The sequence below is a fragment of the Lethenteron reissneri genome, chromosome 69 (assembly GCF_015708825.2).
Source record: "Lethenteron reissneri isolate LAM-NWPU_2019-01 chromosome 69, ASM1570882v1, whole genome shotgun sequence".
NCBI lineage: Eukaryota > Metazoa > Chordata > Hyperoartia > Petromyzontiformes > Petromyzontidae > Lethenteron > Lethenteron reissneri.
Window position 1 is genome coordinate 6372944 of NC_083847.1, and position 14033 is coordinate 6386976.

At 54.7% G+C, this 14033-nt stretch overlaps 1 protein-coding gene across 5 annotated transcripts; it reads left to right on the forward strand.

The window, feature by feature from the left end:
* Nucleotides 1–8447, forward strand: LOC133360459 (zinc finger protein 721-like). Of its 5 annotated transcripts, none has more exons than XM_061579181.1 (5): nt 1–56; nt 138–350; nt 2598–2802; nt 3196–3348; nt 3633–8447. In XM_061579181.1, exons 3-5 carry the CDS (start codon nt 2640–2642, stop codon nt 7586–7588), a joined length of 4272 nt encoding a protein of 1423 aa, XP_061435165.1. In that variant the 5' UTR covers nt 1–56; nt 138–350; nt 2598–2639; the 3' UTR covers nt 7589–8447. The 5 variants fall into 5 exon arrangements, with proteins under 5 accessions (XP_061435165.1, XP_061435164.1, XP_061435163.1 ...); XM_061579180.1 differs by adding an exon at nt 735–846 and having other exon boundaries at nt 7–350; XM_061579179.1 differs by having other exon boundaries at nt 7–350.
* Nucleotides 8448–14033: the final 5586 nt, after the last annotated feature.

Below are 14033 nucleotides of genomic sequence, written 5' to 3' on the forward strand. Positions count from 1 at the left end.
GGCCTAGCAACAAGCGACAGGCTGGAAGCTGCTGGCGTCTGGTTATTTATGGCGAAGTATGTTAGCCCCGAACTAACGAAACACACACACACCACAGCTACCCTCGCATTAACTAAAGTCCCCCCCACCTCTTGCAGAGCTTGAAGCTGCCACATCGTTTCGCTTCTGTTCGCCGCTGAGCAAAGCAGCCCGAGACACCGCGCCGTGGTTGGGCCTCGAGCCTCGGCCTCGCCTGGATTCGCTGCCCAAGTTTCGTCCACCTACCCGGGGGGGGGGGGAACCAGACGCCGGGCACCCTCGGAGCTCGGGTCCGTCACTGATTTACATCACCCGACCGCTCTTTCGCTCTCGTGAGTGATGACTTTGTTTGATTGCCGATGTTGGCGATTGTCACACGTTTGCAGGCGGTGCAGAGCAGTGCAGAAAAATCCATGCAATTATGTTACCTGGTCGCGTTCGCTAAGAGATGTTGACTACCTCGCCTGGTACGCAGGAGGTCGTGGGTTCGATCCCGGCCCTGACGACGCCTGCTGCTGTATAATTGGAGTCTGCGTCTCTCTCTCTCATCATCACGGTGGCTATGAGATGTTGACTACCTCGCCTGATGTGCAGGAGGTCGTGGGTTCGATCCCGACCCGGACGATGCCTGCTGCTGTAGATTTGGAGTCTGCGTCTCTCTCTCTCATCATCATCACGGTGGCTAGGAGATGTTGACTACCTCGCCTGGTGTGCAGGAGGTCATGGGTTCGATCCCGACCCTGACGATGCCTGCTGCTGTATAATTGGAGTCTGCGTCTCTCTCTCATCATCATCACGGTGGTTCGGAGATGTAAACTACCTCGCCTGGTATGTAGGAGGTCGTGTGTTCGATCCCGACCCTGACGATGCCCGCTGCTGTAGATTTGAGTTTGCGTCTTTCTCTCATCATCATCACGGTGGCTAGGAGATGTTGACTACCTCGCCTGGTATGCAGGAGGTCGTGGGTTCGATCCCGACCCTGACAGACACCTGCTGTTGTCTATTTGAGTTTGCGTCTCTCTCATCATCATCACGGTGGCTAGGAGATGTTAACTACCTCGCCTGGTGTGCAGGAGGTCGTGGGTTCGATCCCGACCCTGACGATTTCCCCTGTATATTTAGAGTGCGTGTCTCTCTCCCCGTGGTCGCGTGGATTTTCTCCGGATTTTCCCCTCCGCATTTAGAATCAACGTCACGCGTTTATATGATTTGGTTGCTGCTATAAATGTTCACGTGGTGATGATGAAAAGCCGCCACTTTGTTGAGCGGCTATCATCTGTGATAGCCGGTTTGCTTCTGAACAAGTATAACCCGTAAAAACAAAGTTTGGCGGCTAGAGTCCTCTCGTCCTCTGGCTTGAGATGGCTGCCACCTATGGGTCAGATGATTGCATGGCACCATTAAGCAATTGGTAATTAAATATAATATTTTTGTCCTAAAAAGTGTAAAATGTTGGAATTTTTTTTCACGAACATTAATTGTAACGCGCAACGAGTTTGTGTGGAAAATGTCAGCTCGATTGGATCACGGGAAGTGGGTTAAAAACGACCGGAAGATTTGCACGGTCGTAAGCAAGCAAACAAGCAAGTGAACTTAATATAAAGGATTTAAAAAGAGCTGCTACGTAGCATAGTGGGACCTTACCTGGTAAAATAAAAAAAATGGTTTATTATCCATTTTTTTTATATGATGATATTATATTATTGTTTTCTTATATAATTATATTATGTTACATTATTTTATTATGTTTTCTTTTTATTATTTTATTATTTCCCTTCTACGTGACCTTACCGAAAGAACCAAGAAAATGAATCCCTGCAGTCACGAAAGCTTTAAATCGAAATTTAACCAATGCGTATATGCTATGAATAAGGGTGCTTGCCCGAAACCTCGATTATTGTTCCTGTACAAAGCCACACACACACTGTGATTATTGAAACGAATGGGTTGAGTTTCTGTTCATGTGTTTGTGCACCACTCAAAGCGTATCAGCGGCAGCATCGGATCATTTGAACTGAACAGCGGTGGCGATGATATTCCGCGTGATTACCCAGAAATCCCCTCGCTAAAGTCCGAAGACAACGTTTTCCAGACGGTCCTGTGGTCGCAATCGGGAGCGATGTATGTACAGAGTATACAGGAACTCCTCTACTTACGAACGAGTTAGGTACGCATATCAGAGGTCGCAACCGGGTACCCGATACCCGTACCCTACTCGATACCCGGCTACCCGTACCTGGCCGGGTACGGGTACGGGTATCCGTTTGCGACCCTGGTGCGGCCTGGGTACGGGTAGGCCGTGAGTCACTGGTGAGTAACCGTTTGTCACTCATTTCGGGTAGGGTACGGGTACGGGTAAGGAACGGGTACCCGTACCCGCCGGGTACGGGTACCCATTTGTGACCCTGGTGCGGCCGGGTACGGGTAAGGAATTAAAACCCGTTTGCGACCTCTGACGCATATACAGGTTGCTCTGCAGTGCGCGATGTTTGCGTGCACAGGTAACTCTGCGTGTGATGCAGCTCTCAAACTATTTTGGTCAAAGACAAAAACAACAAAAAATGTCTCTTGTTCGAAAGGTTGCCAACCTCGGCTGTAGCCCCCCCACGTCTCGCGGTGCCATGGACATAGCTACGGCTGCTGGCGCTGCTGCTGCTGCTGCACGTGACCCTGGGCGAGAGGAAGAAGCGTCGCTGCTCATCAAGGAGGAGCGGGAAGAGGAGTCGCGCCCCGAGGTGCAGGCGGCCGTCATCGTGAAGTGCGAGGAGCAAGAGGAGTCCGTAGGTGAGAGAGGGGACACACAGAGCGCTTGCTTCCCTCCCCTCCCTCGAACTCTGATACCGACAATCATTCAATGTGATAAGATTGTGCTCATTACACCGCACAAAGTGCTTTCCACAAAAGAACCCCAATACCTTTGCTGATTTTGTCAAGGAAGCATAAACCATCGTCACGCGAACTCCGGTCATCCTCGCAGCGGCGGCGGCTTTTTGGCTAGCCATCAAACAAAGTCGGTCACCGCATCATCGCGCGCTTTCAGATGCGCTTCTGCACTCCTATCGTCTCTTTGTGTTGTTTGTTGTTGTAACATTCTTACCCGCCACAACTGGACATCCGCGAAAAAGTATAAATCAATATTCTGACTGTGGTCCCCTCCAACCCTCGGCCCCTTTCAAGGCTCGGAGGTGGGAGGAGTTGACGCGGGGAATGCGGTGGAGGTGAGTGGGGACTCGCGGGGAGAGCGAGACGCCTCCTCCCAGGGCTGGGCCGAGGTGGAGGTGGAGTTGGAGGACAGCGACGGTGATGACGGTGGTGGCGGCGTTGGTGGTGGTGAGTGCTACAGAATTGAGCCACGTGTAACTGCTTTTCAGAAGCGACCTGCCCACAAATTATAGCTAGACCATTTTATATCGGCAGATTCGCACACATGATTATTCGCCAACGACCCTCACGTACGGTATAATTACACACATTTATAAATCGCCTCACTGTACCCCCTAGGACATTGTTGCCACGTGTACCCCCCCCCGGGGGTCCGCATACTCCACCCCCCCGGTCGAGAACCACTGGCGTGAAGAATCGTCATTTCTTTCGTTCCCCCCCATCACTGGCAGGACGCAGCAAGAGGCAGCAACACCCGTGCCTCGACTGTGGCAAGACTTTCGTCAGCATCGGTGGCCTGCGCAGGCACGCGCAGCTGCACGGCATTAAGCGTCCGTGCCGGGAGCGCGGCCAGATCTTGACCTCGGACCGCGATCGGCGGACGCGCTGCCAATCGCACCGCCAGCCGCGTCGCCCGAAGTCGCCGACGGCCGACGGTGGCCGCGCTTGTCCCGGGCGGGCGAGCGCCGAGGGCCGGCGCCACTTGTGCGGGGTCTGCGGCAGAGGCTTCCCCTGGCTCTGCTACCTCCGGAGCCACGAGCGGCGGCACGTGCTCTCCGGCCATCGCCGCCGCGCGGTGTGCGCCGAGTGCGGGGAGGTGTTTTCGGGGCAACGCGAGCTGGCCCGGCACCGCCAGGGACACGCGCGCGGGCCGCTGGGCCAGTCGGCGTCGGCGCAGCCGGGGGAGGGAGCCGGAGGGGGGGGGGCGGCCGCGGCCGAAGGGACGCCGGCGACGACTCTCTTTCTGTGCGACGCCTGCGACCGGGCGTTCCCGTCGCACGGGGAACTTATCGAGCACCGGGCGTCTCACGACGGCGGCGAGCGTGGGAGCGCGCTCCCCTCGCCGAGCAAGCTGTCGCGCCGCCGCAAGATCCGCTCGGGCAAGCTGTGCCGGCCGCACCCGAGGAGGCACCGGCGCGCGGGCGAGAGGGCGAGCGACCGCGGCGAGCGCGGCCGCGCGTTCCGCCGGCCCTCGGGCCTCCGCAGGCACCGCGGGCGGCGGCCGAACGCTCGCCCCGACGCGCCGGGGGCGGCGGAGCCGACGGACGCGGCGGGGGATGGCAGGCGGCGCGACGACGGCGCCGGCGGGGCGCACGTGTGCGGGGAGTGCGGGCGCGGCTTCCGGTGGCCGTCGTACCTGAAGAGGCACGGCAGGACGCACACGGGCGAGCGGCCGCACATGTGCGGGCGGTGCGGCAAGGGATTCTACCAGTCGTCGAACCTCAAGAAGCACCTGGGGATTCACGACAGGGAGAGACCGGACCCCGAGGCGCCCAACGGCCGGGGGCCACCGCCCTGGGAGGAAAGCGGGGAGGAGGCCCCACCCCGTTCGTCGCACCAGGGCGCTCGGGGGGACGTGTGCGGCGAGGAGCGCGGGAGGGGCTCTGCTCGAGCCGCGGAGCTCGCCGCCCAACGGGACGGACGCCCCGACGTAAAGACGCTGGGCTCGCCGCGGCCGGATGAGCCCCTCGACAGGGAGGCGGACGAGGTGCCCCCACGCCACGAATCCAAGCGGCGCGCGGCAGCTCTGCCCGCGCCGGACGAGCTTCCCGCGGGCGACGGTCGCGAGGGCGTCTCGCCAACGGGCGCCGAGGGGCGCGAGGCACCCGGGCCCGGCAGCGAGAGCGGCGGCGGCGGGGGCGGCGGAGCGCACGTGTGCACCGAGTGCGGCCAGGGCTTCCGGTGGCTCTCCTACCTGACGCGGCACCGGCGGACGCACACGGGCGACAGGCCGCACGCGTGCGCCGAGTGCGGCAAGGGATTTTCCCAGCCCTCGGACCTCAGGAGGCACCGGAGGCTGCATGCGACCGAGCGACCGGGCGCGGCGCCGGCGTCGGCGGCGTCGTCGGAAGGAGCGGTTTCTCGGCCGGCCGTTCTGGAGGAGAGCGAGGCGCCACCACCGCCGGCGGCGGCGGCGACGCCGGACGGTGACGACCGGCGGCGCGACGCCTCCAGGGAGCTGGTGTGCACAGAGTGCGGGCAGGCGTTCGCCTGCGCCTCCTCGCTCAACCGGCACCGCAGGGCGCACCTAGGCGTGCGCCCGCACGCGTGCGCCGAGTGCGACCGAGCCTTCCTGCAGGCGTCCGATCTCAGGAGGCACCAGAAGGTGCACGGCGCGGGGAGGCCGAACGCGCGCACGAGGCGGCCGAGGGAGCCGGCTACGCGGGGAGGGGTCGTCGACGCGCACCGCAACGAGGAGCCCGGGGTGGGAGGAGGAGCGGGAGGAGCGTTCGCGAGCGGAGAATGTGTGGAGGGGCACGGCGAGGAGCGGAGCGGAGATAGTCCCCTTGAACGCGAGGAGCCCCCAAAGGCGTCCATCGCACGCCAAAGCGAGGACCCCTCCCGTGGAAGATGGTGCGCTGGCGACAAGCGAGGGGAGCCGGCCGTACAGCCTCCGGGGTTCGTCGGCGAGAGCCAGGCGGCGACGCAGGTCGGCGAGCGCTCTTGCTCACGTGGGGAGAGCGCATCGGGGGAGGTGGTCGAGCGTCTGCGCGCGCTCCCCTCCGCCGAAGGACCCGCCCGAGCGCGCGGGGATTCCATCGAAGCGTCGCCAGCAAACGGGGAACCGGAGAGGCGTCCGACGTCGCACGTGGAAAGCCGGGCGCACGTGTGCGACGACTGCGGCCAAGAGTTCCGGTGGCTCTCCTACCTGAAGCGCCACAGGCGCACGCACACGGGCGAGCGTCTGAACGTGTGCAGCGAGTGCGGCAAAGCCTTCTACCAGCCCTCGGACCTGACGAAGCACCGGCGGACTCACGGCACGGCGAGGCCGCACGTCTGCGGGCGGTGCGGCCGCGGCTTCGCGACGCCGGAGAAGCTGGCGGCGCACCGGGGCGTGCACGCCGGCGAGCGGCCGCACGTCTGCCCGGAGTGCGGCAAGGCTTTCGCCTTCGCCGACAACCTGAGGAAGCACGCCAAGATCCACGCGCGCGACAAGCCGCCGCCGTGCGAGCTGTGCGGCAGGGGCTTCGAGACGTTCTACCGGCTGTCGCGCCACCGCAAGGTCCACTCGGGGGAGTACCCGCACGTGTGCGACGAGTGCGGCGAGGGCTTCCCGTGCGCCTCCCACCTCAGGAAGCACCGGTGGGCCCACGGCGGCCAGAAGGCGCACGCGTGCGGCGATTGCTCCAAGGCCTTCGCGCGCGCCTCAGAGCTCAAAAGGCACCGGCGCGTGCACGCCGGGGAGGACCCGCGTCCCGCGTTCGCGGAGAGCCGGAGCTCGCCGCAGTCTTCGGCGGCGCCGGCAGCGCGGCCGGACGAGGCTCCGCACGGGGGTGGCGCGGCGGTGGCGGCAGCAGAGCTGCCGGCGTCGGCGGCGGACGCAGAGAAGCAGCGGCAGCACGCTCACGCGTGCGACGACTGCGGGCAAGGCTTCCCGTTCCGCTCGCTGCTGGCCCGGCACCGGCGGGGCGCGCACGGCGGCACGGAGCGACGGCACGCATGCGAGGAGTGCGGCCGCGACTTCCTGCGTCTCTCCGACCTGAAGAAGCACGCCAGGACGCACTCGAGCGAGCGTCCCTACGCGTGCGAGGTGTGCGGCAAGGGCTTCGTCAGCGGCTCGCGCCTCAGGACGCACCGGGAGATCCACAGCGGGGAGCGGCCCTACCCGTGCGCCGTGTGCGGCAAGCGTTTCGCCCAGCCGCACGGCCTAGGCTGCCACCTGAAGCTGCACTCGGGGGTGCGCCCGCACGTGTGCAAGGAGTGTGGCGAGGCCTTCTTCTGGCTGTCGGCGCTCAAGCGCCACCAGATGAAGCACACGGGCGAGCGGCCGCACGTGTGCCAGGAGTGCGGAAAGGGCTTCACGCTGGTCTACCGCCTCAAGAAGCACCAGAAGATCCACGCCGCCAAGCTGTACCTCTGCGACGAGTGCGGCAAGGGCTTCACGTGGCACTCGTCGCTGCGCGTGCACAAGCGCGTGCACAGCCGCGAGAAGCCGTACGTTTGCGAGGAGTGCGGAGTGCGCTTCGCCGAGCCCTCCAACCTCAAGACGCACCTGCGCACGCACACGGGCGACCGGCCGTACGCGTGCGAGGAGTGCGGACGCCGCTTCTCGCAGTCGGCGAACCTCAAGAGGCACCGGGCGACTCATCGGCCCGCGCCCAAGGCTCCCGCGCAGCAGCAACAGCAGCGTGGAGATGCGGCGGCACCGATAGCGGAGGCGGGGATGGAGCTCGGGACTTGCCAGTAATCGCAGAGAATGTCTCAAATCCGGACATGTCCAGAGTCGCCGTTCAACTGTGTGAAGGTTGGGAGCCGCGCGCGGCTCCTTAATCCACCACACGCAGCTCTTTAATCCACCATGGGTGGCTCCATCGAAGGGGCGGGCGTAACATAGAGACGCGCTGTCACGGCAGCAAAGAGTAAGAAACGTCGACTTAAAGCTTTCGTGACTGCAGGGATTCATCTTCTTGGTTCTTTCGGTAAAGTCACGTAGAATGGAAATAATAAAATCATAAAAATAAAACATAATAAAATAATATAATATAAAATAATATAATAAAATAATATTATAAACTAATATAATATTAAATAATATAATGCAACTCCTAAGACTAATTGGGGGACGCAAGCGTAGGATTGATCACCCTGTCGCTGGCCGCCTTTGGGGAGGGTGTATCGTGTGAAAGGCCGAAACACCCTAGGAACCGAAGGTTCACTACTGACGATGCGCTCCCCAAATTTCACCAGGCTCACTGTTCATGAACTCTTGGAAATGCTTGCACAAAGGATAGTAACATCTCATCCTGTGTTCTTGGAATCTAATAATATAATATATTATTTTATTATGTTTTATTTTTATGATTTTATTATTTCTATTCTACATGACTTTACCGAAAGAACCAAGAAGAGTAACAAACGTCTCCCGTGCTGTGCCGAAAACCGTTCGTATTTATGGACGCACACTTCATTGATGAAATACTGCTGCGTCGTGCTATGCACTTCGGACACGTACACGCCGGGGAATGAATGTGGTGCCAGGAGGAGGCAGTTGTGTTTCCTTGCACGCAGAGGAAGAAGGGTACCCGACATAAAAGTTCACTTTTCGATTTAAAGCTTTCGTGACTGCAGGGATTCATCTTCTTGGTTCTTTCGGTAAAGTCACGTAGAATGGAAATAATAAAATAATAAAAAATGTATTGTTATAAATTTTTTTAATTTTTATTTTATTATTTCCATTCTACGTGACTTTACCGAAAGAACCAAGAAGATGAATCCCTGCAGAATGGAAATAATAAAATAAAAAAGAATAAAATTATAATTAAAATATTATGTTTTCTTTTTATTAATTTTCATTGTATTATTTCCATTCTACGTGACTTTACCGAAAGAACCAAGAAGATAAAAGTTCACACATCACCACCATCACCGGGCCGTCCTCCAAACCGCGCTAATCGCACCTCCGCTTCGAGCGGTTGGCTACGTACGTACAGCGCGAAAGAAGTTCAACGTACGTGCGCACAGCAAGGGGACCCTTACCCAGAAAGCATTGGGAAGTCGCAACGAGGCTGACCAACAATTTCAAAATTGCTCCACGGCCGAATTGCGCTGGCAGCACGCGCGGGTGTAAGCCCATTCGAAAACATGCGACGGATTTGCAGGCTACAACAAAACAACTTCTTGGTTCTTTCGGTAAAGTCACGTAGAATGAAAATAATAAAAATAAAACATATTTCCATTCTACGTGACTTTACCGAAAGAACCAAGAAGATGAATCCCTGCAGTCACGAAAGCTTTAAATCGAAATACAACAAAACAAGTTATAATACATTTCTGACGCGAGTACAAAAGCCGTTTTTCAGAATGCAGGGGCGGAAGAAACTTCAGGTGGTCTCGGCAAGCGGACGACTTGGGAACGGTTGCAAAAGCGTGGGAGTAGCTCTCAAATAATGGAAAAGGCAGCCGCCAAATTTCAATAATGTAACGATGCCGTCAGTTCATCGATATTCGTGGCAAGATTCGGTCACCTTGAGTTGATAGAAGACTGTTTAAAAACAAACAGTGGACAATATCGCTGCAGTCACCCGAGAGAGAGAGCGTGGGTCATGTGACCCAACACTGCAGCCCCCCACACCATTGACTCAGAGTGGATCACATGACCCAGCGCTACCCCCCCCCCACGAAACTGACTCGCAGAGTGGGTCACGTGGCCTAGCACTGCCCCCCCCCCCCCCCCCCCCGCACAGGCGATTCGTGGGCAATATCACCGACATCCCACCACGCCTCCACGGGGGCTACGAATTGGCGTAACCACAGGAAAAAATAGTTTCTTGAACAATTTTGGTTTCTAAGGTGCACGATGTGTGTATAAAGTAGCATTTTAAATGCGTGCATGTATGCATGTTGAACTTATTTCGCACCGTGCATAGGCAACTGCGCTAATCTGAGGTGCGGGGGGGGGGACCGAGTGAACAAAACTTTGAAATGGGGAGGGGGGAATTAGAATGCAAACAAATGATGGTAAAAAAAAGTACATGAAACGCTGTCTTTCCGACAGACCTGTTCTTCACCTGAGGACGGCTGCTTGCGTTGTGGCCGAAACGTCGTGAGAATTATTTTATTATGTTTAATTATTATTTTATTATTTCCCTTCTATGTGACTTTACCGAAAGAACCAAGAAGATGAATCCCTGCAGTCACGAAAGCTTTAAATCGAAATTTTATAATGTTTTATTTTTATTATTTTATTATTTCCCTTCTACGTGACTTTACCGAAAGAACCAAGAAGATGAATCCCTGCAGTCACGAAAGCTTTAAATCGAAATTTACATAAAAGATTCTTGATTTAAATTGTGGTCCTGAATGGTGACAATTCATCAGACTGGGTGAGGAAAGGAATATTTAATGTAACAGGGGTGAAACCCTACCTTGCCTCCAATTAAAAACAGCAAATCACCCCTAAGAAATTGTGTCAGAAGGTATTACGTTTGAATATTTAGCCAAAAGAATGTGACGTATGGAGTATAAATTGGCTTTTGTGATCATTTACAGAATGTCCCACGGGATGTAAAGGACAATGGGTTAGGCAAAACTAATTTGAAGCTTTCGTGACTGCAAGGATTCATATTCTTAGGTTTTTTCGGTAAAGTCACGTAGGTGAAAAATTAAAATTAATAAAAGTAAAATAAAAATAATAAAAATCACGACGTTTCGGAGGCAATACAAGCTTCCGTCTTCAGCACGATAGATGTATCAAGTGATACAGCTATCGTGCTGTGACGGTTCCACTTGAAGACGGAAGCTTGTGTTGCCTCTGAAACGTCGTGATTTTTATTTTATTTTTATAAATTTTAATTTTTTACCTACGTGACGTAATATGTGTACAGCCTGAGAGTGTCGTTGCCGATCATTGCTACAACTCGGTGGGCTCTCATGAAATTGTCTTTTCCGAGACCAAGGTTCTCTGCAAACCTCCCGGCTACCATCAAAGGTTTGTACACGAAGCCATACAAATATACAAACACAGACATAATTTCAACCGTGATGATGGGTACAAACTTAGTAATCATTGGAAAGATGTTATCAACCACGCAAAAAAGACTTAATTACACTTTTTTTGGACCATCTTATCTGACAGGCACTATTTTACTTCACTTTACCGAGTGTTAACATCCCCAGTGTTTAACAGTACTGTCTTCATTGTTCAGCCAGCATTGGTATAAACATGGGCATTTGCGTTCTTTTTCTATCATGTGTATCAGGCCCCCCCTCCCCCTCTCTGTCCAATGCGTTGGCGTGTGCAGCAGCAACCGCGTCCAAGCCGTCGTCCATCCTTTTGGCCCCGCCCCCTCCCCCTCCCGATGCGTTGTACGTGGCACTCCGTGCCGTCTTTGAGCCCCGCCCCCCTCCCTCCCGATACGTTCCATTCATTGGCTACCACATTCTGATGAGCCCCCCCCCCCTCTCCTCCCCCCTCAACTTGCTTTTAAGGGATTACATCTTGAATCATTGCCTCACTTGATGCAGCTAATCCGGCTGTGACGGTCCCACCTGATGACGGAGACTTGTGTTGCCTCCGAAACGTCGTGATTTTTATTTTATTTTTATTAATTTTGATGTTTTACCTACGTGACTTTACCGAAAAAACCTAAGAATAGTGCTTAACCATTATTTGTCAACTACGGTGTTGTCAAAGCAAATACTGTAAAGTCGCTTTGTAAGCATTGCTCGTGCCTTGTAAGAGACATTTGGAGTACTGATTGATTTCCACTGTAGTTTCCCATTATCAGACGCTACGCAACTGACCTCATAAAATAATCGATAAATTTTTGTTGGTGTTGTTTAACTGGAATATAAAACACGTGTGTTTTACTTAATGGCATGGCTGTCAATTGCTTTTTTTTAAAGGCACAATAAAAAATACCGGAGACACACTCATCCTCGCACCAAGACAGACCTGCCGTGGTCATGAATTACCATCATTTTCGGGAGACCGAATATTTGCTAAGGACACGGCAAAGTAAAAGTGGTCCATTAGGAGATAGTATTGGAGATTTGGGGGGAGGGGGAGTTTGGAATAAATGAATGTACAACACTGAAACGTTGTCCCTGGTAACCTTGGACCTAAAGCACCAACCTGGTCAGCCTGCCCTGTACGCTTCAGTGAAGAGGAGTTCGCTAGAGTCCTGAGACTGGTTTCACACCATCAGACTGCGCAGTTTTCACTACGTGACCGTACAGGCCATACCCCGGTTCACGACCAGGATGAGTTCTTGAACAGCCGAACAGAAATCAAGTTCATTTCAAGTTTATTTATCAGGTGTAGCCCTGTGAGCCATTCAGCTCTTGAATCGGGTGCAACCGCAACAAACAAGAAACAAAAAAATGAACAAAAACATCTTAAAGTGAATATGTGACTGAGTGCAAACAGAAAATCCAAGAAAAGACAGCAAAATATTATTATACAATACAATTCTCACAAAGTATAACTGCAAGGATTCCTCTTCTTGGTTTTTTCGGTAAAGTCACGTAGAAGGGAAAAAATAAAATAATAAATATAAAACATAAAATACAATTCTCACAACCACAACAACAACAACCACAGCCACAACAACCACCACAACAACCACAACAGCAACCACAACAACAACCACAACAACCAACACAACAATTGCAACCACAACAACAACAACCACCACAACAACAAGGCTGCTGCTGCTGCTGTCAAGAAATTGAGCAGCGAGCGAAGCCGTTTGGTCCGCATCGAGCAGCTGCCGCCACCGACGTCACAGGCGCAGCCGCCTGCTGATTGGCTGAGCGCTCGTCGACGCGCGTTCCGGGGCCACTCTAGCCCCACCCCTTTCCACATTAACTCACCCCCCGCCCCTTAATAGCCCCCACCCCTTAACCCCACATCTCCATTAGCACCTCCCCCCGTTAGCCCCTCCCCTTTCCTCCGTAGCTCCTCCCCTTATCCCCCACTTAGCCCCACCCCACATCTTCTCATTAGCACCTCCCCCCCGTTAGCCCCTCCCCTTTCCCCCGTAGCTCCTCCCCCTTCCCCCGCTTAGCTCCACCCCTTAGCCCCTCCCTCTTCCTCTCGCCTAAGCACCCGCCTAACCCCTCCCCTCTTCTCCCCCTCAGCCCCTCCCCTCTCCTCCCCCGCTTAACCCCTCCCCTTGATCCCTGTAGCCCCTCCTCTTCCTTTCTTAGCCCCGCCCCCTCTTCCTGCGGGTGACGTCACCATCACTACCGTCACCAGCACCGCCAAGGCAGGTCGACCGCTCGCGTTTAAACTCCAACACCACCACTACCACTACACTACTACCACCACTACTACCATCACTACACCACTACCATCACCACTACACTACCACCACTACCATCACCACCACAACTACACTACCACCACTACACAACCACTACCATCACCACCACAACTACACTACCACCACCACTACACCACTACCATCACAACTACACTACTACCATCACCACCACTACTACACTACACAACCACTACCAACACAACCACTACCATCACCACCACAACTACACTACCACCACTACACAACCACTACCATCACCACCACAACTACACTACCACCACCACTACACCACTACCATCACAACTACACTACTACCATCACCACCACTACTACACTACACAACCACTACCAACACAACCACTACCATCACCACCACAACTACACTACCACCACTACACAACCACTACCATCACCACCACAACTACACTACCACCACCACTACCATCACAACTACACTACTACCATCACCACCACTACTACACTACACAACCACTACCAACACAACCACTACCATCACCACCACAACTACACTACCAGCACTACACAACCACTACTACCATCACAACACTAACACCACTACTACTACCACTACTACACAACCACTACTACAGCACCACTACACTACCACCACTACACTACCACCACTACACTACCACCACTACTACACTACTACTACACCACCACTACACCACTACTACTACCACCACTACTACTACACTATCACAACCACTACACTACCACCACTACACTACCACCACTACTACACCACCACCACTACACCACCACCACTACTACACCACCACTACACCACCACCACTACACCACCACCACTACTACACCACCACTACACCACCACCACTACACCAC